This window comes from Neolamprologus brichardi, chromosome 16, assembly GCF_056152115.1.
Source record: "Neolamprologus brichardi isolate AB-2024 chromosome 16, ASM5615211v1, whole genome shotgun sequence".
Lineage (NCBI taxonomy): Eukaryota > Metazoa > Chordata > Actinopteri > Cichliformes > Cichlidae > Neolamprologus > Neolamprologus brichardi.
Genome location: NC_142119.1, coordinates 3317374 through 3342973, shown reverse-complemented (window position 1 = coordinate 3342973; position 25600 = coordinate 3317374). Strand labels below are relative to the sequence as shown.

Here is a 25600-nt window from a genome sequence, read left to right as displayed (position 1 = left end):
GGCCGGGACATGTGACTTTAGCTCCAGCTGCAGCTGGGATCAGAGACCTACCTGGCAGATATGTTGCTGTAATGCATGTAAGCTGCCACCACCACTCCTGTTCTGCCTCGATTGCCCTGAAAAGACATCAGTCAAGCACAAGTAAGCTAATTTTATCTTCATCTCATGATGGTCAAGCATGCAGAAAACAATATTGTTATGGATTTCTTCTCTAGGTATTTCAGGCACTAACTGTGTAATGTCCAAATATGTTTAATGGTTATTTTAGTCATGTAGAATATAACAAAAGACATAAAAATAATTCAAAGTTCAAAAGAAGCAAAGAGGTACAGATATCATTCCCAGGTTAATGATAGCCATCAAATTTACACAATAAGGACCAGATGGCCCTTATTTTTACAGGAACTGCAACATTATTTAGTATCACGTTAGATAGGGTTGTTCTCTTTTTTAAAAGTAATTTTATTTTTGTTAAATTTCAAGAAGGGCATGTCCTTATTTGCAGTTCAGTTCCACCACAGGGTGCTCCACTTACACTGAGGTCCAGAAGTACTTGAAGAAAGAAAATCTGTTGTAGTTTTGGAAATTTGGGTGTGACTGTGTGTTAAGATGTCTGAAATACCTAAATACTTGTGCAATACTTTTGTTAGACACCTTGAATTAAAGCTGAAGGTGTGCACATACAAAGTATGATATATGCACTGTTGCAATCAGACAATTATGTTTGATGTAGGCTAATTGAAAAGTTGATACAGAATGTTAAAAGTTGCTTTATGCAGGTATTCGTAACCTCAGAACACATCAACTTTATGCATATTAAATGTCAAAATTTTCCAATAGAAAGTTCTTATTTGGAATCAGGCTCCAAATGACACTGTATTTAAAATAATCTATCATATTATGTTTGACTTATACAAATTCATTAAACTATGGCCTTCTTTAAAAGAAAAATGCTGTCAGGAATGCAGAGATTCAAAAACGGCAAATTTTTTTTTCTGTCATGGTAGATTCCTTGGATAAGTCTCCAGGCCCCAACCGAGAACATTGGGACTCTCCAGAGCCACAGAAAACATTATGCAACTATTTTCACAAGCTGAGCCCTCCGCATGACCAGTAAACGGACCGTTTTGTGTAAAACTGGTGAAGTGGCCCACGTCTGGTTGTAAAAAATGTCTGCATATTTGAGCACGTATATGTGTCCAGGCACGTGACACTATGTCAACAGAGACGGCGTTCATTTTAGCCCATCTATCCGCCTTTAAAATAAAGCTCGTGGTGGCGAATGAGTGAGTTCCACATTATAAATATCTCGGCAGCTTTAACAGCGTGGAGCCCAGTGGAAATGATTTGTGGAAACCAGCACGGTCAGCTTCCTTAGTGACCAAACTGTCGTTACTCAACTGGCAGGAAAAAACCAAAAAAACAACAGCGGTTGCTACAGCAGCCGACTTGTTAGTAGCCTCCCTGTGGGAATGTTTTAGGATCCCATGGTTAATTCCTATGTTGCAAAACACAATCAGGAACAGAGCGGGGTTAACGTGAAAATGATTAGGTATTACATTCGGGACGGCAGCCTAGTAGCTGTATTGGATATACTCTTTATGGTGTGTGTCAGCACACTGAGGCTTCCCACAAGCGCATAATGTGATCCAAGTAAGTTTAGGCAACAACAGGAAAATATCGGTCACTTTAGTTTTTATGGTATTGTTAAGGGTAAAAGGGGTAAATAAACCTAAGTAGCCATGATGACTGGCATGCTTTACAGCCTTAATTTGTGTTTTCCTAACCATCATCCAGCCCCAACAAGCACACAAAGAGACACACTCAGTGTCAGTGTTTCACTCAGATCATTAGACGCACACATGCACAAACAGCTGCAGCCTCTGAGGTAAGCAGGGGTCGTGAAAAGCCTGAGAGCACCCTCTACTGCCTGCAGAGATTGACTGTTTTTACAGCATCTTCTCGTTTTTCACTCTTACCTTATTGTGTATAACCACAACATTGTGGCTGTCCGCACTCAGCCACGTGTCCATGGCCTTACAGATGCTGCAGATTTTGTCCAAGGCTGGAGCGTGGTGGTCGGGCCAGCCAAAGTCCAGAACCTGAGAGAGGAGGAGAAGAAAGGTTGCTGTTCAGTGGTCATACGGTAACAAAGACAAAGAGAGGAGATGTTAAGCAGGCAGCTGTACCTTTGGATTGAGTTGGCTGATGTCGTAGCGCTTCTCACTGAGGTTGAAGAGCTAAAGAAAAGTACAAATAAATATTACACAAGATATTAAAGGAGAGAGGCAGGGCACTCTGGGAATCCTGAATACGAAAATATTAGAGAATTCGTACAGCCAAGCCAGTAAGCAACTGAACCAAACATGGGGGTTCGTGATATGAGATGTACTCATTATCACCTCAGTCTTTGGTTATCATAGTAAAGGTAAGGGTACACATGTTTTTATTTGCCTATAATCTGAGTTAGAATCATATTTGTTCAGTGTGTTTGTGGGATGAGCCAGACGGAATGATACACCACACATTACAGCTACAGGGCCATGGGAACCTGTGCCATGAAGCTCCTGGTGCACAGCTTCTGTGCTGATTTTCATCCTAGAGGAGGTTTGGAGCTCTGTAGTTATTGGCAGTTGGCAGCTTTTAGGCATTATGCACCTTGTGTGTGAGTTGCTGATTCCTAAACGCTTCCACTTGGCAATAATAAAGTTTAAAACAGATTAAAAAATATTTAGCAGAAAGAAAAAACTTCATAAGCTGACTTGTTGCAATGGTGGCACCTTATTAATTCAATTCAAAAGACCACTGAAATTAATGCTATGGCTCTCTTCCCATTTTATTTTCGGGCTTCTATCAAAATATTGTCAAGTGGCGGGACCAAGATGGCAACCAAATGTCAAGGCTTGCTTCATGAAGAATTTTGCAGACTTTTGAGGCATGCTACATGCACATAGTCGAGTAACAAGGATTAAAGTGTTTAGGGATTTGGGATTTAAAACTTCAGACAAAAGCTGTCTCATCATTTGCAGTAGAAATGACAACTCTCATTGACCGGTTTTATTAGCTATGATAGATAACTAACAAAGTAGAGAGAGAAATTGGTAGAAAACTCCATTTCTGGCTGACTTTAAAACATTTCAAGCTAAATAAGAAAGCATCAAATAAATCATATTAACAATACTACCATGTAGGAAATATGGGATTAAACTAATTGTTGTCAAACAGGACAGAGCTAGCTACTTCTATATGTTATAGTGCAACATAATGTTAGCTTTGTGCTTTAATGTTTTTGATTCCAAAGTCATGCTTCACTAAACTCCAGAGAAAAGACGACTACATTTAGCAGGGTCATCGTGGTTCAGTGAATAAAAATCATGTGCTTTTAACATCACCCAAACTCGAACGAAGCCATTTTTAGTATCTGGCGGTGGTGTTAAATTAGCCAACACATCATGAATGAGTCAGTCCTGAACAGAGTTTATTGTAACTCAACCTGTAACTCAATAATGTAGTTAGCTGTCAATGAACTAAGTGTTGCCCTTGCTGGGAAACTTCTCTATTAACTGGCTGGTTGTGCTAGTTTTGGTGACTAAAAGTGTATCCATTTCCTCCCTTTCACCCATGTGTGTTTGGATTTGCAAATGCAGTAAGAAAGACTTACTTTAAAGATATGATTGACTCTTAATAGATAACAGCAGTGTCAAGTTGGAGTTGTTTAAGTTTAGCAAAAGATTAAATGCACACATTGACTGAGGGTGTGTCCCCGCTGCCCAGCATGGGTTATATCCTACACTGCTAACAGATACAGGAAGTCACAGTTTTGGGTGTTTTCTATGTCTAATATCTTTGCTTTATATTGGTAATTAGAACTTTGTAAAAAGGATTTACCAGTAACTGAAGAAATAACATCTTTTTCATGGGGGGTTTTGTGTATGATACTATCTTTATGTGTTATTCTGCCGCCAATATAATCAATCCAGGACTTTTTCAGCCACCTAAAATATCTTTATACTCTTATGTTATTTATTTATTTATTTATTGTAATTTTTGCTGCCCTCTTGGCCAGATCCTGTTTGAAAAATACATTTTTTTAACCTCAATGAGACTTTTTGCCAAGAACTGCCTCTAACTTCTGACAGGAATGTTCTTTCTGGCTCAAAATAACTTTTATGAGAGATATAATTAAGATCTGTTTGGCAGATAATAGGACAACAAACCATTTACAACAGTTTAACCCTTTAAGACCTACCATAGAACCAAGTCCGCCAGAGCTTATATTATATTTTTACATGCTGTGGAGCCATTTTTGGGAGCATTTCAAGTTGCTATACATCAATACAACCATTACAGCCTAGATTTTAATAATATGTATGAATTAAGTGCATAGTAATTACATAAATTGCAAAAAAGTGCAATAAACTACAAAAAAATTGAAAATCGTTTTTGTTTTTTTAACATATATTTCTAGTTAGAGAAATTTAAGAGGCTTATCCCTCAAAACTGTAAATACAAAAAAGTTGCACAAAATAGTTTCCCACCACAGGAAATTTATTTTGAGTGTCTTCATAGTTTTATTTTTGAAATACACCAATTTTTATACACTGCAGGAAAAACGAAAATAAATATTATAGTGCAAATTTGCAAAAAAGCAGCATGTGCATCAAAATAAACTATTTCCAGCAGTGCAATATGAGTCCTAAGCATCCCAGAAACGACACAGAAAGTCATAAAGTCAAACATAACTTTTAAAAACACCAGTATAGGCTCATTGAGGCCCGGACGATAAAAAACTACATTTCCGCGAAATGACGTCACTTCCGGTTTCGGGCAGGTCATGGCGGACATGCGATAGTTCGCGCTGACGTCTAATCCAATGTAGGAAGTGTTACAAACAGCTGATCGGATCGGCAAACCGTGTTTCTGGAATATTATGTTTTTGTTGCTGCAAGTGCTTTTTATGCAGTTTTTGCAAAGCTATATGTGGAAGGAAACTGTGACCGAGGACAAGCTGATGGCATAAGATGTAAGTACAACTCCTCCGGCTTCATATGCAAAAGAAATTATTGCGCTAGCTCACGTGATTGCAGAGCTACCGGGATTTAAAAATAGTTACGCAAAACAGAGCGTGCCCGCTCCGACCGGTTTTAAAGGGTTAAAGGCAGGCAGCCACTTTTCGGCCCAACAAAAACCAACAGGAGCGATGCTTTAAACAATGAAGGGTGAGGCAGGTATCACATGTAATATAAAGTATACAGATGCAGATGCTATATAACCACTCAGTTAGGTGAATTTGTGGTTACACCTTAGCTAAATGAGCTGATAATGACTTTTTATAACTATTCGGTTTTTCTGAAACCCTACCAGGTAGTTGTTCCCGTGTTTTGATCGCAGCATGGAGGCCACCTCCCTCAGGTTGGCAGCGTAGCTCTGCTCCTCCACATTGCTGGGGAAGGAGACAGAGATGATCCGCTCTGTGATGTAGATCAGGTCCAGCTCGTAGCTCTCCTCCAGGGCCTGCAGCAGACTCGCACTCCTGCAGAAAAAAACCCAAGAAGTAATTCTGAGTATCAGCTGATAGAAAAACCAATGCAGGTCACCGGACTGCAAAAGATAGCTTTAATACCCCGAAGTAATGCAGCACATGTGATTTATACACTGCAGCTGAATGGCTTTAACCGAAGACTGCCAAAAGGATGGAAGCTGGTCAATTTTAATTAGGTAGCAGTTTGTGTTTAATTTATACAGATACTGGATACACATCTGTCCAGTTCATGTTATATGGGCAGAGAGGGCTGCTTTACTAAAGATGGTAGCAGTCCCAGTTTGTTTTAGGCAATAACATTATTATGGACACAGTCATTTCTTACAGAGAAATGTCACAAGACACGTCTTCTTCTGATGTAATTTCAAGTTAGTACTTTAACTTCACATCTTCAGAGTCACATATTTGGAGCCAAAGGCAACAAAAAAAATGATGTGGCTTCATACGTCATCTGTAAACTGAATGTCCGCAGTGTTGCAAACAACATTTCAGAATTACTAGAACACAACATTCTTTCTTCAAGTCAACATGGAACAAATATCCTAATATGGAGAAGGCAATACACCATATAAATCCCAAATCCACAATGACATCACTAAATCTCAGCGGGGTTCATGCTCTCCCTGCTGCATTAAACACAAGTCATGTTCTTAGACTTTGTCTGCAAAGAAAAGCGAGCGAGGAGAAGGTGACGCATCCGATGAACACACCAGGGGGCTGCGGGATATGTGGACCATGCAAACTGATGATCAGTGATGAGCAAAAGTGTTTTGGTTCTTGTTCTGCTGAGTCTTTTTTCCCCCTCATTTGGTCAGATTAGATCTAAAAGGAAGAGATTAAGGAGGCCCAGATGAAAGGGATGTCAGAATTCCCTGATTGATCCGTAATTTACTCTCAGGCTCTTGAGAAAATGAGAGCAGGTGTTGCTCTTTGACTTTTCCAGATGTCTAAACAACGCTAAGATTTGGTTAAAAAGCGAAGGAGCAAAAAAGCAATTTTTTCAGTAATCTGAGGAGATTAGCAGAAAAAGATGTGCTTTTACAGCTAAATATTGGAGAAAAGTCCATTTAAGACCAACATGCAGCCCTCAATGAGTCGTGCTTACATGAAAGAAAGGTCCTTAAAACGTGGCATCAACTTGCTTTTATGCTTAAAAAATAAGTTATCTGCATGGCTGAAGTGGCTCTCAACCAAATTAAATGTCATTTGCATTAATTAGTGGATGGTTTACTCACTTTTGAATCACATTTAGTCTTTTTTTTATCCCTCTTTTAAATGTTTGCTAAAAGATGACTTTTACTTTACAAATCCTTCTTTTTAAAGGTCAGGACTGATCAGATTTACCCCAGAAACAGCATCCTTGTAATTATTCTTGTGTACAGCACTTTGTTTCTGCTGCATCTGTTTTTAAAATGTTTACTAAATAATTTTGGGATAGTATGATACTGTATGGTACCAATGGTCGTCTGGTGCTTGGGCTTGTCCCCAAATGTGCTGCCCACAGTGTGTTTATAGTCTTTAGAGTGTAAAATATATTTCATTGTTACTTTTACATTTCTCACTGATATTGCTCTGAAGACGTACTTGAAAAATTTTCTTGTCTTTATTGATTTGTGACATTTTTCTGTCAAACTCACTTTTACATATAACTCTTGTAGCCCTGTTTACGTGCCAAAGAGCTGTTGCAACGAGCAATGTTTAGTTTAGTTCTGTGTGTGTGTGTGTGTGTGTGTGTGCGTTTCTCCTACCATTTGCACATAATTACTGAAATCTCTCTTGGAAATTTAAAAAAAAGATCCACCTAATTAGAAACACAGGAACAATGTACTGTACCAGATATTCATCTGCAGTCCCTAGAGGAGTCCATGAATGACATGCAGATAAAAGTTAGCAGTCAGATGTCATAAATCTAAAACTGACACATAAAAAGGACGTATACAAGAAAACACCTTAACAGAAAAAAAAACTGAAGAAGAAGAAGTGTGGATGGGAGAAAAACACAGTTGTCTGGTGACTTTGCACTCAGTACTTGCAGTGACCAACAATATGCCACACCCCTTAACTCTAGGGCAGCAGTTCCCAACCTTTACAATATTTTCACGGACCGGCCTTTAATGTGTCGCGGATAAATACAACAAAATAAAACTAGTACCGGTACCAAAAAAAAAGAAGATTTATTCATAACACATGTGAAAAGACCCAGGAAAACCGAGTAAACGATAAAAACGATAACAAAATAACGCTGAAAACCGATAAAAACCCTGAAAACCACACATTTCACACCTGAGCCTCAACTCTTGCGGCCCGGTACCGGTCAGAGGCACGGGGGTTGGGGACCGCTGCTCTAGGGGACCACTTTCATTTGTGATGTGATTGCACAGGTTGCACGGTGGGAGGCAATCTGTCTGCAAACAATCACAGACTGACTGTATTCACTCTCACACAAATTTGCAAAGGTTTGCAATTAAGTGCCGTCTAATTATTAAACAGATCGCCAACACATTGCAATCAGAGTTGATCTGAAATTTGTTAATTGATATGGTAAATGGACTGATTCTTATATAGCGCTTTTCTACTCTCCCGGAGTACTCAAAGCGCTCTATACAACACGCCACATTCACCCAGTCACACCCATTCTCACAAGCACTATCTCTATACTGAGTGCTTTCTAACTACACTCACACACATTCATACTCCGATGGACGCATCGGAGAGCAACTTGGGGTTAGTATCTTGCCCAAGGATACTTGGCATGCAGACTGGAGGAGCCTGGGATCGAACCTCCAACCTTCCGATCAGTAGGTGACCTGCTCTACCTCCTGAGCTACAGCCACCCACAATATATATTCAAAGATATATTCTGTTGTATTGCCAAATATTTACCAAAAAGATTGTTGATCAGGTTTTGTGGGTTTTTATTAGAAGGATCACCACATGCAAGATTTATACAATATTGCTGTGAATATACACAAGTTGGATTTTTTTCTAATTTCCTTGCAGATGTCTGGATTTGGTTTCGTTATAGGGGCTGAAGTCATTTTGCAGGCTGAGATGTAGAGCCGTACAGGCGTCCTCTGCGACTCACCGTCTCACTAGCAATAAACAGACCTCAACTGATCAAACCTCTTTCCGACTTTTGCCTTTGAGGAAAATATCAACCATAAAGAGGCCATAAAGAAGTGAAGTGGGTGAAGTGAAGGTGGGGAGTGAGTTGAAGAGGTTGCACGAGAGGTGTCTGGAGCCAGACTGCAGCATATTTCCCACATTTGTCAGCTGTGAGTAGCCCCTGAGGAAATTGCTCATATGTCTGGGAGAGGGGATCGCTCCAGCTTTACTGTTCAAATACTGTAACCTGCTCTTTTCTGTACATCTGGAGCCACTCAAAACATGCTTACTGGAAATTATTCATCACTTCAGATAAAAGAAATTGATATGTCGCACATGTCTCTACTGTGCTGAGACAGAAGTCTTATCAAGTTTTTGAAAATATTTCTTTAAACCTGCATCTCCTCTTTCCCACCATTTCCTTTTCACTCTCTTGCATCTCCTTGTGTATGCCTCTCACCTCCGAGTGTAGACCTGTGGTTTGGTCCCATTCCAGATTCACCAGCATGTGTTGACCGGCTGAGTGCCAACCTGCTTCTCATCAGCTGAAGAGATTAAGCGATTGCTCCTTTTCTGCATACCGCATTTGACAAATGACGCATTATCTCTGCATGCTCTATTTCAGTGCTGCAGTGATCTCGTTTGTCAATTCAGACAAACACTGAACCTTTTTTCCCTAAATCCAGAAACCTTAGACATTTAACTGTTAAAAAAAAAATCCCCCAAGATATCTGCAATAAAAGTCAACAAGCAGGATTTCCATTCAAAATACAGAGCACCCTACTTGACTTCAGCGTATAATCATACTTGTCATACTTCCTGATGGGTATAAGCATATTATCACATATTTTCTCATGACCCAAAAGGTCACTTGGCTCGTCCAAGTTAAACTCGCTACTTAGACTGATTTGACCTTTTCTATTATTAATATTTTGAGTTTCTTAAGCAAACAACTTAACACCATGCGCTATTCATTTTTTCCTCTGCATTAGTTACAGATGCTTTTCACCTCTATATGTTAAATATTATATAAATGTGACGCAGAAGGAATATTTCACAATGACAAATTGTAATATAAGACCGCCAAGCTCCCAGGGATTTAAGCCCATTTTAGCTTGTTTTGGTTTTCCAGCAGAGACTTATTGTATATTTCCATTTCCAGCACCAAACAGTAAACAGATAAAAGTAATAAATATCTTTTTTACCAGTTAAATATGTCAGTGCTTCCCTAGAAGGTGATGAAGACAAAAATACACCTGAAAATGGTTACATTTGTATACCTATACCGATAAACCATCGTAAATCCCAAAAAAGTTGATTCAGTCCATCTGGATGTAGCGTCTTCGTCTCTGAAGAATTGACTTGGAGTGATGATACGTTTCTCCCACTCAAAACGCTACGTCCAGATGAACAGAATCAGCTTTGTGATTTACCGGATTTATCCTTACTGGGGTGATTCAGCATGGATCAAGACAAACTATCTTAAAGTTCGGTAGTTTGAACATTTGCTTCGAATGAGAGCAAAAGAAAAAAGCTTCTTTTTTGCAAGTAGCATGTCTAAAAGTCTTCAGTTGAAAGATCTGTGCACCACATTTCAGAATCAGAGAACCTATGTAATAATATCTGCAATGTTGCATGACCACAGCTGTCAAATTAACCTGTCACTGTAGATGTGTTATGATATGTTATGTTTACCACAAGTGAGAATTGTGGTTTTCTTTAGCTTTGATAAAAAATACTAAACATGTTGTCTACACTACCTAGTTATTTAAACTAAGTAGGTAGGTAGTATTACCCAAACACTTTTATTTGTAGGCTTAGAGGACGGCATAGCAACACAAACCTCCACGCAAATAAAAAGTGTGATCACAGGAATGTACCAAACCTGTCTGAACCCAGAGTTTGACTGGATTAGTTAATTTAGCGGGAGGATTACATCAGACAACTGTCAATGATTCTGATGTTAGGCACTTAAAAATGTTTTCCTTTATATGGATGGAAATCAGGTGTAATCCTCTCAGTAAATGAACCCACGCGTTCTCTGCATGAGCTGTTAAACATGCTGATGTTCCAGATGTTGAACTGTTTTTATTACCTTATATCGTGTAGGTGAATTGCTGCGAGGGAGCCAAACTGTCATTCAAGCTTCGCACAGCACACAGTTGTGTTGTGCCATCAAGTCTGACACATTAATTACACAACTGACAACATGTGTGACTCCCTGAGGACCGAGGCTGACACCAGATATCTTTATGTCCAACAACACAGCGAGCGGTCCAGTTCAACAGCGGGGCATGTTGCTTTTACAGTGTCCCCTGGTAAAAATCGGCCAATATCACGTTACATCTAAACTTTTCATTTTCAGATTCCTCACATTATCAAGCAGGATGCAGAGAACGCACAGAGCTGAGCCTGATATTTGTTTCACCCCCCCTCATTATAAATCTGCACTTTTGCTGGAAGCAGGGGAGATCGTTTTCTAAAATAATTAAACAAACGCAGCCCGATAATCCAAATGAAGCCTTTTATGGGAAAAGTGGAGAGAAGGGAGGAAACGGCAGGGAAGAGGAGAGGAAAAGTAGGAAAACTCAAAACTGATGAGGAGGACAGGAGACAAGAAAGAAGGGAAGCTACCTCGATGGCCTGCGCCGTGGCTCCATGCTCTTTGAGGATTTTGTTGAGCCCTGCAATCACAAAGAAAAACCTTATTAGTATTCTTTGCATGCACACAAAGATGTTTCTCAACAAGCTGTTAAAAACATTCATACACCAAATAAGGAAATCAGTTAAAGAGACGTTCGAATTATTAAAATGACTGCTTCACAGTCATCCATGTAACCAGATCAGCCTTCTGAAATTTGGAAAATAATGCAGCCTTTGATTTTACAGATTACATCATAATTATTGTAGCTGTAGAAGAATCACAGACTGGTTAGGGAGGTCCGTGGGATGCATCCCAGTGAGAAACAGAAGAATGCTGCACACACAACAACTTGTCAATCACTAACTAAAGCACTACCTACTTTACCCTCTTATTTTCCTCTAATAGAGACCATAATTTACAAAATAAGCATTATGGTGTACTGAGTAAGACTTGAAACTAGTGGTTGAGGTCATAAACTCATCAGTAAAGTGTTTACTGTGGTCAGCAATCAAAATGGTAAATGGCCTGTATTTGTATAGCACTTTACTAGTCCCTAAGTCCCTTGATTTGCAAGCACAAATCTCTTATATTTAGAGACACTGTGTGCCTCTCACACATATCAGTACTGAGATATATGTTGTGTGATATCCGGACTTTATTTCTTTATTATTTAAAAGAAAATTGATGCTCGATGTAATTTAGAGATGTGTTATGGCATCATTTGCACTCCCCTCAGCGCTGTCCGCAGCACATGTAATAGGAGCAGCAACACAACTATTTGTGGAAACCGAGGAAAGAATGACTGCATCACTTCCCCTTTTACTATAATTTCAACATACCGCACGTAGATCTTTAAAGAAAACAATCCTGAAAATTCAGAATCAGCCAATCAGGCTTCAATCTGTGGAGTAGCTGAGGTAATGATACTAACAGAAAACTCCGACGACCTTCACCTCGACACGGCAGATCTTCTTACTGCTCAAATGAGACTGTAAACGCGTGTTCAAGCCAGCTGTCTCCAGTCTTGTGATGTTCTACTGTCTAACAGGCAGTTAGAGCTTGAAATTGTTTTCATCCCTACTTGTTGTTCCCAGAGTATTTAAAAGTAGAATGGGAGGCAGAGCCTTCAGTTTTCAGGCCCCTCTTCTGTGGAACCAGCTTCCAGTTTGGATTCAGGAGACAGACACTATCTCTACTTTTAAGATTAGGCTTCAAACTTTCCTTTTTGCTAAAGCATATAGTTAGGGCTGGACCAGGTGACCCTGAATCCTCCCTTAGTTATGCTGCAATAGATGTAGGCTGCCGGGGGATTCCCATGATGCATTGAGTTTTTCCTTTCCAGTCACCTTTCTCACTCACTATGTATTAACAGACCTCTCTGTATTGAATCATATCTGTTATTAATCTCTGTCTCTCTTCCACAGCATGTCTTTATCCTGTCTTCCTTCTCTCACCCCAACCGGTCGCAGCAGATGGCCCCGCCCCTCCCTGAGCCTGGTTCTGCCGGAGGTTTCTTCCTGTTAAAAGGGAGTTTTTCCTTCCCACTGTCGCCAAAGTGCTTGCTCATAGGGGGTCATATGATTGTTGGGTTTTTCTCTGTATCTATGAAGCGCCTTGAGGCGACTTTTGTTGTGATTTGGCGCTATATAAATAAAATTGAATTGAATTGAATTGAATAGAAAATAAACACTCTGAAAGACAAAGATCTGATCACTGCTGCAGAGTGTGTATTATACCTTAGGAAGGGAAGGAGGGGGAGGTCTCTTATATGAAGCTGTGTAGCGCCATGTGAGAACGGCTTCACATGGCACCTTCACAGAGCAAAGCAGAGGAAGTGTGGCTGAAAGTGACCGGCTGTGTTTGGCTCCACTAAGCCTGGCCCGCCTCTGACCCCCCCCACTCAGACCAGCTTGAGGAGGGGGGTCAGAGGGCACGTGGACTTATTCACTCTCCTGTGATGTTTGGGTCACATGTACACAGGAAGGGGCTGTTATCCGTCATCATCCATTATATCAGATTGGCTGGCTAACCATCAGTGTCAAGAGCACCACTGACCTTCCTGTATGAGCATTAGTCTGCTCTGCTCTCCTAACAGCCGACTCTCGCTGAGTGAAGAACTGACACTCTGTTAGAAATGTGAAACCTTTTCTCATGTTTCATATAATAGTCTAAAAGGTTTCTAAAAGGGAGACTCAGGTGGAGATTTTGCTTGTCTGTTTAGGATTTGTTTTAGAAAATCTTTATGCAAAAGTATCCTGGGCCATGATGGTACAGGAAACAGATGGAAGCTCCAGACAGAGGACCTTCTTTCTACTCTGTTAAGTTTTATTTGTACAGCGCCAAATCAGGCTCAGGGTTGGCAGCCATCTATAAGGCGACAGCTAACCACTGAGCCACCATGTCAGATATGTCAATAGTCAAGGCTAAGCATGACCTTTTGCTCCATTTTCCCATTACTACACCTTCTGCAGATGCACAAATACCACACACCAGTAGAATTAAAAACAACAGGTTCATAAAAATACACATTTAAGAAAAATAAAAAGTAGGACTAAATAAGATCGAGGGTAGAAAAACTGAACACAACAGATAGCTTCACTTTCAGAGATCCTGGTTCCCCTAATAGCAGCTTCCACGTCCCCGTCCCAGAGCATTTAACCGGGAAATTGCATTTTTATCACCGTGGAAGGCTTTCACTAGATCAACTGGTGATAAATGACATTAAAGCAGCTGTGGGGAGGTTACTTAACTCTGGTCCAACGTTAAAACCTCCTAAATTCTTGGGAAATAAAAGTCAAACCTTACAGTTACAGTTATTATCTGGCATTTCAACATCCCACAGCATCAAATACCAACGTTCTGACAGAAGTGGCTTGCATCCTTCGAGCTTGAATATACCAGCTGCAGCAATATTATACACAAAGGGAAAAAGTCTGCTTTGAAAGCAAAGACACGCCTCTGCAGCGTCCTTAAAAAATTATGCTTACTCAGTTTGTTTTAACATGACAACCTTTACGAGCATCTAGATGTGATGCACTGTCTCTATGTTGCTACAACCTGGTGTGTTACATCACCAACACTAAAAGGACAAACAGCTTTGACAAAACAGCGTTATTCGACACCCCAAGACAGAGTTTAACCATTATTTGGTGAATCTGGAGATTCTAACAAATATCTGTATTAATTGTGACATTTCCTGGGGGCCGTGAATGCGTTCGCATACATAGGCACAAACACTGGTATTTTTCCAGAACGGCCCGTTTGTTTTTGATAAATGCTTCGCTTCCCTCCCCTCGATTCTACAGCCCAAATGTTCACATGAGTCAGTTGCCCAACTGAGGTGACACAAAGCAAATCCACCCCCCACTCTGTCTGCACTTCGGACTAAGTGCTTCAACATGTTGCAAGGGGCTCCAAAGCGCAGCGAGTCACCAGAGGAGGACAGAGATGAATGAGCGAGAAACAACCCAAAAGAGAGGGTTCAAAGACAAACGCAGAGCGTGAAGAGGGCTGAGTGTTTGTGCCGAGCGGTGCTGAGGGAGTTACCGCGCATCAGCGTCAGGAAAAGCCCAAGCGTTTCTTGAGGTAAAGGGATGCCAACACGGGACACGGAGCCACCAGCATGCAAGCGAAAAAGTCTTAATTAGAGACTGCCAGAGAGCTGTCGTTTATATTGTGCTGCAAAGACGGCGGTTAATTCATAGTTTTTGCTTCAAATTAGCCTGAATTGTTGTGCAGAGGATTTTATGAGCCATGAGATTTAAGTTAAACTGCAACCATCTGGGAGAGTAAAGGCGCTGCATTTAAGCCAGGGTCAGCAATAAGACAATAACTTTCACTGTGGTCACATTGATGTTTCTGCCTCTGAAAAACTCAAAGACATGATGTGTGACGAGTTCATGAATGGAGGGTCTGCAGGAGCACATTGGAGTAGCTTAACAGAATGAAAGAAGAAAATTATCTTAACAAGCAACAGTTTCCCAAAGTTAAAGACAAAGTTAAAGCTCCTAAACACGACACAATCCGCATCCCATCTCCTTTGGGAACTTCCATCAGGGAGGAGGGGGAAGAAGCAAGGTAGTGGGTAAAGAGGAGGAGGAGGAGGTGGGAATTAGAGTGGGGGGTCCTCCAGGCCCTGTTTCCAGATGAAAAACATCTGGGGAGGTTGACTTTACAAGCAGGCCATACAAATTAACCATCTGAGAAAGAGTGAGGCAGTAAGGGAGGAAGGGGGGAGGGAGGGAAAAGACGTTGGAGGCTTGTAAAAGTCTGCGAAGGAGACAAAAACTTTTTCTACGACAAAGAAGAAAAAAACATTGAGCGTGGAAAGAGAAGAAGCAACAAGAGCCGCTTTTAGCCAAATCCATCATCCATCGCATCCTACCTTCCTGAAAAGGTAGCCCGTACTCCATCGCCATGCCCCCCTCAGAGAGGAGAGCCGCCTCCTAAAAGACCCTCCTCGGTTCATCTCTGGAGAGCTCCCGCTGCCTCTCCCTGCTCGGCAGTGAACTTCCCTCTAAGAAACCTCTCCCTTTTCTCTGACAGCAGAGGAGCAGCAGAGGAAGAAGGAAAGCAGAAAAAAAGGGCTCTATTTTGGGCCGTAGCCTGCAGCGGCCCACTACACGCTCGAGGTCGGGGCAGACTCCTCCACAGAGCTCCTCGTCCTGTTCCTTCTGTCCTCTGTGTGCTCTCCCTTCCCTCTCTTTCTCTGCCGTTGGCCACCCTCCCCCCTCCGTTATCTCTCTCTCCCCCCCCGCATTCAACTTTTCCCTCCCTCCCTCGCTCCCATGTCTCTTTCTCATCTTTGCATGGATCTAAATTGCTAAGCCTTTCCGTCTCTTTAGCCAAACATGTGGGAACTGATGCATGTTTGTAGACATAAACACACACAAGTCAGCTGAGTGGAGCTGCTCACCGCTGCACGTCCTAAGTCATAACCGTACAAATGTAACCACGTGCCTTTTTTTTGTGTCATCTTATCAACTTTCTCACACGAGAAGCTGAGGATCGAAGGCAGGGGGATCTGTCGGGGGAGTGAAATCAGAAAAAGAAGTAAAATGATGCAGCTTAAAAATTAATACTGATTAAAGAAAAACAGCCAAGATGTTCATAGCAGAAAAGAAAAACAAAGCTCAAGCAGAAACTGATGCAGGTCTTGTAGTCACAAGATAAATCTCTGTGATGCTCCAAGGCGATGAGGCGTGGCCAAACATCCGCCACACGTCACTGTGTAACCACACAGCAAATGCCCATGACAAGACAGCAGCAGCTGCACTTGCACACAAACAGACACTCGAGCACATACAGTCCACTCTGTACAGACATGTGATCATACAGTAAGCATAAAACACCAACTCGTCTAATCACACACTTACGCCGAGGGTGTGATTCAGACTTTGGCCCTCGTTTAAGGTGCTGACCAAACTGTGCCCGACTGGGAAAAACTCACAAGACTTTTAAAAGACTGTCTCAAGTGACTGCGCTGCAGAAAAAAACCTGAAGGATAACATGGGAAACGCCAATATAAGCAGCCACACACACCATTCCCAAAAAGGCACACAGCTCTGTTTGTGTGTATTTTTGGTCCTTGTGGGGAAAGCGGGCACTCGGCTTTGGGTGGCAACTCTAAATTGGTTACTCGATCCTTCCTTTCTCAGACAAAATACAACTCGCAGGAAGTCGTGTTGGAGACAAATAGTGCCCAGTGAGTCCAAAGCAAACATGTACCGCCCTTATTTTTGAGTGCTTTGTCAGAACATCGAAATTTATTGTTCTCAAGGAGCTGGCAAAAAGAACCAACAATCATATCAACTCTTCTGAAACTCTAACAATAACAAAAAAAATGTGTTTAAAATACATTACTACCCAATGCTACCTGTGGAGTCTGGGCTGAAAACCAGCATGTCCAAATGCTCCAGCAGTCACAGACAAAAACGTAAGGTTTAAAAATACTGGAAGTTGTTCATATCTGCTAATGTAGCTGCAGCACTGGGCCCAGTGTTGCATGAATGCATAGACATTAGATGGTCACGCCTCAAAACTTCCATCCAGTCCACACACTGAGCCCCCAGACTGGAGGTTTGTGTCAAACAGTGTATGCAATGAAAATTGAGGGTCTCCTTGTTTCACACATGTCCTTACTGATTCATACTTAGAGCTTAGTGAAGGAGGCATAAGTCACACTTTTGTTGTTAAGTTGTGACCATTCATCTCATTAACCCGGTAACCCAGAGTCTAACATCTCATGTGTAAATGCACCATGCCAGCACCTTGCATAAAACAATGCAAGCTACAGCTCCACACTTGATACTCAACACAATTTATTAAACAGATAATAATATTTATCTGATCCACAACTCATTTTATAAACTCACTTTAGCTGCAGATGCTTCAGTTACATTTTAAAAGAGTTTATACTACAGTAAACAGACAAAACCTTTTTAAAAATAGTTAGCGGCTGCCCGTGCTGGGCTTATCTCGCTCACGCTGCGTAAGCTGAACATCACTCAGATGGCGTAGTGGAGATGAAGGATGCCAGAATTCACGTGCCAGAGACACTTGTCTTTTCACTAAACACATCCACAATTTTTCCCCAAAATATTTCCATGTTATGATACCATCTAGCTTTACTCCAGAATATTTCCAATGCAAATATTGAACTTTGCAACCTGCATCATATATTTTAATATAAACCGACTAATGTTCAATGGTGCAGTATTATCGATAAAGCAACAACGTGATATATTAAGTAATTAAAATCATCTACAGCTTCAACATTAAATTGATTAAACACATTATTAAATCAGCAATTATGATTCAATAAAAGCACGGACGTCAGTCAGAAGAAAGTACTTTTACTTTACGTACTTTAAGTAGAATTTGAAGCTCAAACTTGTACCATTCAGTAGAATTAAGACTTTTTCTTAATGGGCCATAGGCCTCTGCATGAGCCTCAGAAAATGCACGCCTGCTACGCTCCAGGTGCACAGGAGAAGGTGCAAACAGAGTTTGCATTCCAGCACACTGCACTGGTCACATTAGCTTAACCAAAGTGCTTCTAGGTACAGGCTGCCAATCAACGGCCTTGCAGGTAACCGCTCTATGCAGTTTTTTTGTTCTACTCCAGATGTACTTGTTTCAGTCCAGCAGCTCAACTGTCTGAATATATTCTTTTAAAGAAAATAAGGACTACTTGGATGTAGGGTCGAAGGATGTGTCATACATTAGATCTCTTAGATCAAGTGATCTTTTGCTTTTAGCTGTACCAAGGTCGAGGCTGGTTCATAGAGGCGATCGAGCATTTGAGGCCGTAGCGCCCAAGCTGTGGAATAATTTACCCCTACACATCAGACAGGCTCCCACTGTCAATCTTTTTAAATCTTATCTTAAAACGCATTTTTATTTACTGGCTTTTAATACAGCATGAGAGTTATTTGTTAATTCATATTTGGTGTTTGCTTTTAATACTCTAAGTTGTTTTATTAGGTATGTTGTATTCTTGTACAGCACTTTGGTCAACGCTCTTGTTGTAATTAAATGTGCTATAAAAATAATTAAACTATTAAAACTACAGACACCATCTTTGGTGTTACGGGGTTCGCCGATAGATTTCAACTGGGTAATATTTAACGTTTCTGTTTTGCTCAATCAAAGACGACCAAAAGCAGCCAAGAGTCCACTTAGCTGTTTGGTACAGTAATGTGGCTTGATGCCTAGCAAAGAACTTCCTGTTTGATATGATTTAATGTTTGTGTTCTGAAAAGATAACGTGATATCATCTGGCGCAAATGTGTTTTTGTTGTGGACGATGGATGTGAGATATTGTTTAAAAATATCTCATGAATGAGTGGGATTTTGATCTCAACAGGCCCTGCTGTGCATCAAGCGTAGACTTAATCTGGCTTTTCTGAAGTATTTATTATAATGAATGTCCTTCGTGGCAGCTGGGAAACCATCCACTCATACTTTATACCTTTTCTACATCAAGTATGTCTGACCTCTCAGCCAAGGCTGCAGAGGCAGATCCATCAGCTCCTTCATTACAGCAGTCTAACCAAGCAAGAAGAATGGACCTGCGAAAAATCAGCAGGTAAACTCACCATGGTGTCTACGTGTTTGAGAGGGAGGTCACTGCTCGGCGCCTGTTCAGAAACGACAAAAAGAGACAGACAGTGAGATCAACACCTGCCGATACGCTTCAAACAGTTGACTTCGTGAGATGTTATGTTGTGTCATCGGGTGTTTACGCTACGCTCAGAGCCATTCCTTGCCCTAATGTGGCCTGGAGTGGAGTAGAACTCCACCTTGAATGCGTGGGACCATCTATAATCCTTCTGTGCAAATATTTACACAAAGAGACAGGTCTGCTTCCATTAGCCAAGACCAGAGAGTCCAGCCGAGGAACTCTCTTTTTCAACACCATATACAGCTATGGAGAGAGAGAGTGTCAGGAAAGACAAAGGAGAGGAAAAAAGGGGCACTGTGGGACAAGAAACCAGAAGAAAGTGGTGGGAAGGGGTTCTTTGCTAAGAAAAAAACCAAAACAAAAAGCACAGGAACAATCAGACAGATAAAGAAACAGGGTTTAGGGTACAGAGAGGAAAAGATGGCAGAGAGGAGAAGAAGAAAACATCAGAGCAATCTGTGACGTCATGAGCTTGTGTGGGCTCCACTAACCTCAGACTAACACACATGTGCATGGAACTAAATGAGGCCTAAAATGCATCATAGCATTTGAAGATCCACGCTGCTGTGGATTTTTATGCAGAGATGTTCATTACCTGACCGTTTCAACACCAGTACAAAAAAAAAGAAAGAAGAAGAAGTCCAAAGTTTCAATACTCTGCACTGAAAGTTGGGTTTGCTCATTTTTTCACGTTTTTTCATGTTCTGGAGATCATGAGCCTGTTCGGGCTTTAGACAGCATTATGGTAAATAGCAGGAAGATCTGAACTTTAAATACTGGCAGTACCAGTTGCTGCATATCATTCTGCATCTCTCAATCCCTAAATGTCCTCTTTCTCTTCACTAGTATGGAAAAATATCTTTTTAAATTCTCAAAACCATGGAAATAACCTAAAAAACACCCACACATTAGTCCTGTTTTTGGTAACAGAGCTGATACCAGAGAACAAAAAGCAATCTCCTCTCTGTAAATGCCATTAAAAGTCAAGAACGAGGAAACATACGGCTAATTCTCAGTGAATTACAATAAAAAGACCAAAAATCCATCTATGTGGGCTTTGTGAACATCTTTGTCTGCCTCGTGCACAGATATAGATTCTCTTCATCACACCGAAGACACTTAAGTTCTGTAACATTAAAGTTTGCCTTTAGTTTTATTGAAATTATATTTTTTTTTAATTTTATTTTTTTAACTATTGTAAAAATTTATTTGTGAAATTCTAGCCCAAAGTTTAAAATAGGGAACAGCTTTATTAGGTGACCAACACGTTTTTACTTGTGGCCTTCATCAGGGTCCAAGTTGAAGGCCGAAGCCCGTTAGTCACCTACTAAAGCTGTTCCCTTTACTTTAAGTGTTGCTGGAGTCTTCACGTCATCAGATCTTTGTCTTCTTCATGCACCTTGGAAGGAGGTTAAGTTGTGCCATGCCATTATGTGTATAACAGAATATATTTTTGTCAGTCTTTTTATTTTGTTATTATTGCTATTTTCCCCCTCTTTATTTCCTGGGAAACAAAGAATCTTTCCTATAAATATAAGGAAGTCGTTCAGCTGTTCATGACAATTTTAGAACCTTTAGCCGGACAAAGACCAAACAGACATGAAGAGCATGCTGACACAGCTGGGCATCTCCACAAAAAATCTATTTTTGTGAATTGATTATTCCTCACAGAAGATATCAAATGTGAGTCAAAGTTGAGCAGTGTGGCTCACTGAGGTGGTCTTTATCCCTGCTGACCAACAACGTAGCCAAGACACAAAGAAACGAACGTCGGGCTGTGGTTACACACACTTCATTAGTGCCAGGTAGTGGCTCACCGTTAGCTTGGGAATTTGACGACAATGCAAAAAGCATAGTAAAGTAACAACACGTCACCCTTCAAATACACTGATGAGAAAACATCTGATTGCAGCGCTTCATTCTTTAATCCTGCTTGGTAGTGATCACTGCAGAGTCCCACACAGAGAGCTGGGCTGCGACACCCAGGACGATCTGCTTCTGTAGAAACTTTCAGTGGAACATAAACAGCAAATGTAAACTGTTAATTACAGTCTGAGTGTGCAGGCCCTAGAATACAGACTCCAAACACTCAGACTAAACCGCCAAGCAGGGAGAGCACGAGAGACCTACAGTCGCTGGAGTCTGCTCCAAACGGCAGCATTTATGACTGAAAGGGATTAAATTATCAGCATCGTGACTACATTTCTCTCTGTTGTACATGCAGACAGATGTTGTTTCTAAGAATGAAGGACAAGGAAACAGCAGGCTAATGTTTGAGATTCTAAATGCAGACTGTGGATTTCACTGCAAGGCCAAAATTTGCAGCCGCAGGCATTTTCACACAAATGGAGGCCATTGTGTGTAAACCCAGAAAAACACACAGAGACACAAACAATTCTCACAATGATATATTCGAACATGTGCATTTCCGCTTTGCAAGATTGCAGCCAGATGGCTGTTTTGCATCCATGTGCACGTCGTCGCTTAGAGATGCAAATAATTCAGAGAGCACGAGAAAGCCTGGGAAGTTTTGTATCAGCAAAACAGCCGACAGAGGAAGTGTTTGCAGTTTGTGTCAGTAATCTTCAAAAGAAGCATTTGAAGAGGGGCTTTGATACAGACATTACCATTTTTTTTTTTCTTAAATCATGGCAATTCTTGCAGGCTGTGCACAATAAATGTCACAATTCTGAAACAAGAAACAGACCAAGCTTTCAGAAACTCCAAGACCCAAAGGATTAAATGCTTTAAATTAAACCTAAATTATCTGTCCCAGTTCGGAATTTCAGATTCAAGATCAAAAGGTCAAGTCTTCAAGCCCAGGACTGTGTACGTATTGACAGTGAAGGAAAGGCCAATCACTATCTTCTTTAAGACTAGATGTCTACCTCTGGTTCCTGGGTATTTAAAAGCAGAATTAGGAAATGGGCAAAACATTAAGCTTTCAGGCCCGTGTTCTGTGGAACCAGCTCCCAGTCCAGGACTCATCTTGTTGGGGTCTAGTTGTTTGGGGGGGTTCTCTATATTACTGTAGGGCCTTTACTTTACAATGCTGTGAAACGCTTTGAGGTGACTGTTGTTGTGATTTGGCACTATACTAGTTTTATTTGCAGTCCTTATGATGACATAGCAAGCTCTTAAGGCTGCAGCTTTAGTGCATCATGCTGTGTCGTTCTGCCACATGTCTGTCAGCGGGAGCCTCTGCTGAATCAAGCCAAGCAACAAGCTGATCTGAAGCTCTCATTCGAGACATGTTCGTATCGTTTCTTTTCTAAATCAAGAACAAAGCAGATGTAACAATTTTATTTATTTGAAGCTACAGTTTAAAACTTCAGGATCTCGTAATGATGAGATTAAAGCAAGAAGCTGTGGAGGATAGTAATGCATACCAGAATCCTCAATCTACTTTATAGCGAGACAGTTGTGTTTCTCATTTTGAAGCACATTGGCCCATGTGACAGGGGTGCAAACTTGCAGAATTTTAACTCTTAGCTGGCCTCCCTGTGCACACCGAATGAATGTGCTGTGGCCTGACAGCACACAACCGCAGGGCAGACTGCAAAAAACTCTTTAAACATGATCGTGATTAAACGTAATTACAACAGATGCGAGAATAAAGATGAGAGCAAAACAAACACTCCACTGTGGCCAAGAGCTTTGCAGCACCTGCGAGGCCAGCGTAAACACAAACCTCACAAGTATGTTAGTGTGCCCTTCTAATCGTGCCTCACATTAGTTAAGCATGTGCCATTTCCATACAACTATTAGTCTGAGAGTGAGCCTTTGAACTTGAAATCATTTTCATCATAGAAATTCAGATTTTGTGCCTCCTTTGCGCATCTCTTGCTCAGAGCGATGTCATCATCGTGAACAAAGTCAGCTGAGGCTCATGAGAGGGGCTAAATGCAGGCTGTTGCTCTCCCACAGATCTACAAAATATTACAACTTCGGCTTAAAAGGAAAACAAATTCAGTATGCCTGGTTTCAGAGTGAGGATATCTGGGAGGTTTCATAGTGTTTTTGGTTAATAATAATGATAAAGATTAGTTCCAGAGCTGCTAACAGCTGCATTCTGTCAACATTCATTGATCTACATGTCTCCAAACTGAACAACCTGTGTCACTTTTCTACTCATCACATTCAATTCAATTCAATTTTATTTATATAGCGCCAAATCACAACAAATGTCGCCTCAAGGCGCTTAGATACAGAGAAAAGCCCAACAATCATATGACCCCCTATGAGCAAGCACTTTGGCGACAGTGGGAAGGAAAAACTCCCTTTTAACAGGAAGAAACCTCCGGCAGAACCAGGCTCAGGGAGGGGCGGCCATCTGCTGCGACCGGTTGGGGTGAGAGAAGGAAGACAGGATAAAGACATGCTGTGGAAGAGAGACAGAGATTAATAACAGATACGATTCAATACAGAGAGGTCTGTTAATACATAGTGAGTGAGAAAGGTGACTGGAAAGGAAAAACTCAATGCATCATGGGAATCCCCCGGCAGCCTACATCTATTGCAGCATAACTAAGGGAGGATTCAGGGTCACCTGGTCCAGCCCTAACTATATGCTTTAGCAAAAAGGAAAGTTTTAAGCCTAATCTTAAAAGTAGAGATAGTGTCTGTCTCCCGAATCCAAACTGGAAGCTGGTTCCACAGAAAAGGGGCCTGAAAACTGAAGGCTCTGCCTCCCATTCTACTTTTAAATACTCTAGGAACAACAAGTAGGCCTGCAGAGCGAGAGCGAAGTGCTCTAATAGGGTGATATGGTACTACAAGGTCATTAAGATAAGATGGGGCCTGATTATTTAAGACCTTGTATGTGAGGAGCAGGATTTTGAATTCAATTCTGGATTTAACAGGAAGCCAATGAAGGGAAGCCAAAACAGGAGAAATATGCTCTCTCTTTCTAGTCCCTGTCAGTACTCTTGCTGCAGCATTTTGGATTAACTGAAGGCTTTTCAGTGAGTTTTTTGGACATCCTGATAATAATGAATTGCAGTAGTCCAGCCTGGAAGTAATAAATGCATGAACTAGTTTTTCAGCGTCACTCTGAGACAGGATATTTCTAATTTTAGAGATGTTGCGCAAATGGAAGAACGCAGTCTTACATATTTGTTTAATATGTGCGTTGAAGGACATATCCTGGTCAAAAATGACTCCAAGGTTCCTCACAGTGTTACTGGAGGCCAAGGTAATGCCATCCAGAGTAAGAATCTGGTTAGATACCAAATTTCTAAGCTTTTCAGTGCCGAGTACAATGACCTCAGTTTTATCTGAGTTGAGAAGCAGAAAGTTAGTGGCCATCCAAGTTTTTATGTCTTTAAGACATTCCTGCAGTTTAACTAATTGGTGTGTGTTATCTGGCTTCATGGACAGATAGAGCTGGGTGTCATCTGCATAGCAGTGAAAATGTATGCTATGTCTTCTAATGATGCTGCCTAGGGGAAGCATGTATAATGTAAACAGAATTGGTCCTAGCACTGAACCCTGTGGAACTCCATAATTAACCTCAGTGTGTGAAGAGGACTCTCCATTTACATGCACAAATTGGAGTCTATTAGATAGATACAGATAGACACATTACATTGAATTGTCCATGTTAGTTTAGAATACTTCACCTATAACACTAAACTAAAGATTTGGCAGATTTTGCCAGAATGCCGACAGCTGACAAAAAAGTAGAAAGCTCGGCGTGATTAAACTGTTGTTTCATCCAAGGTCCGCAACCGAAATGAAAGACAGGCTGTAGGCTCAAAGTAAGTCAGGTGTTTGTATATTACAACAGTCAATTTAGACCTCAGACCTCCCCTTCCTCCTCCTGCTTTACTCACATTGCGGAGCAACGGTAGCTGCTATGGGAAAAGAAGCATTGTTATAAAATCTGCAGCCACTAACTACATGTTGGAGAAGTGATCTAATTTAGTTTCAAATCTGTGTTGCTTTAAATAGTTAGAGAAAGAAAGGGTTGATGCAGCACAGATGGGCAGAGCCAAATTAAAGGAATCATAATAAAATGCTTTCTAATGTTATATAATTACATATATTCTGCTTCTGAATCATCTGTTCTTCCCATTTAATATCAGATCATCTGTGGTGGAGGCTCACTGCCTCACGGCTCGTA

The 25600-nt window shown here is 41.0% G+C and overlaps 1 protein-coding gene across 18 annotated transcripts in view; it reads right to left on the bottom strand.

Annotated features, from left to right (window-relative positions):
* Window positions 1-25600, bottom strand: part of tns1b (tensin 1b) — a 198023-nt gene that overhangs the window by 46738 nt on the left and 125685 nt on the right. For 17 of the 18 annotated variants that reach the window (XM_087829953.1, XM_087829956.1, XM_087829969.1 and 14 more), the window contains 6 exons: window positions 19391-19432; window positions 11282-11331; window positions 5362-5533; window positions 2190-2240; window positions 1980-2102; window positions 52-116 (listed from right to left, as the gene is read on the bottom strand). In XM_087829953.1, coding sequence (XP_087686079.1) covers window positions 52-116; window positions 1980-2102; window positions 2190-2240; window positions 5362-5533; window positions 11282-11331; window positions 19391-19432 — 503 coding nt within the window. Of the gene's footprint in view, window positions 1-51; window positions 117-1979; window positions 2103-2189; window positions 2241-5361; window positions 5534-11281; window positions 11332-15675; window positions 15973-19390; window positions 19433-25600 lie in introns of those variants that run through there. The other variant, XM_087829967.1, reaches the window with a different exon arrangement.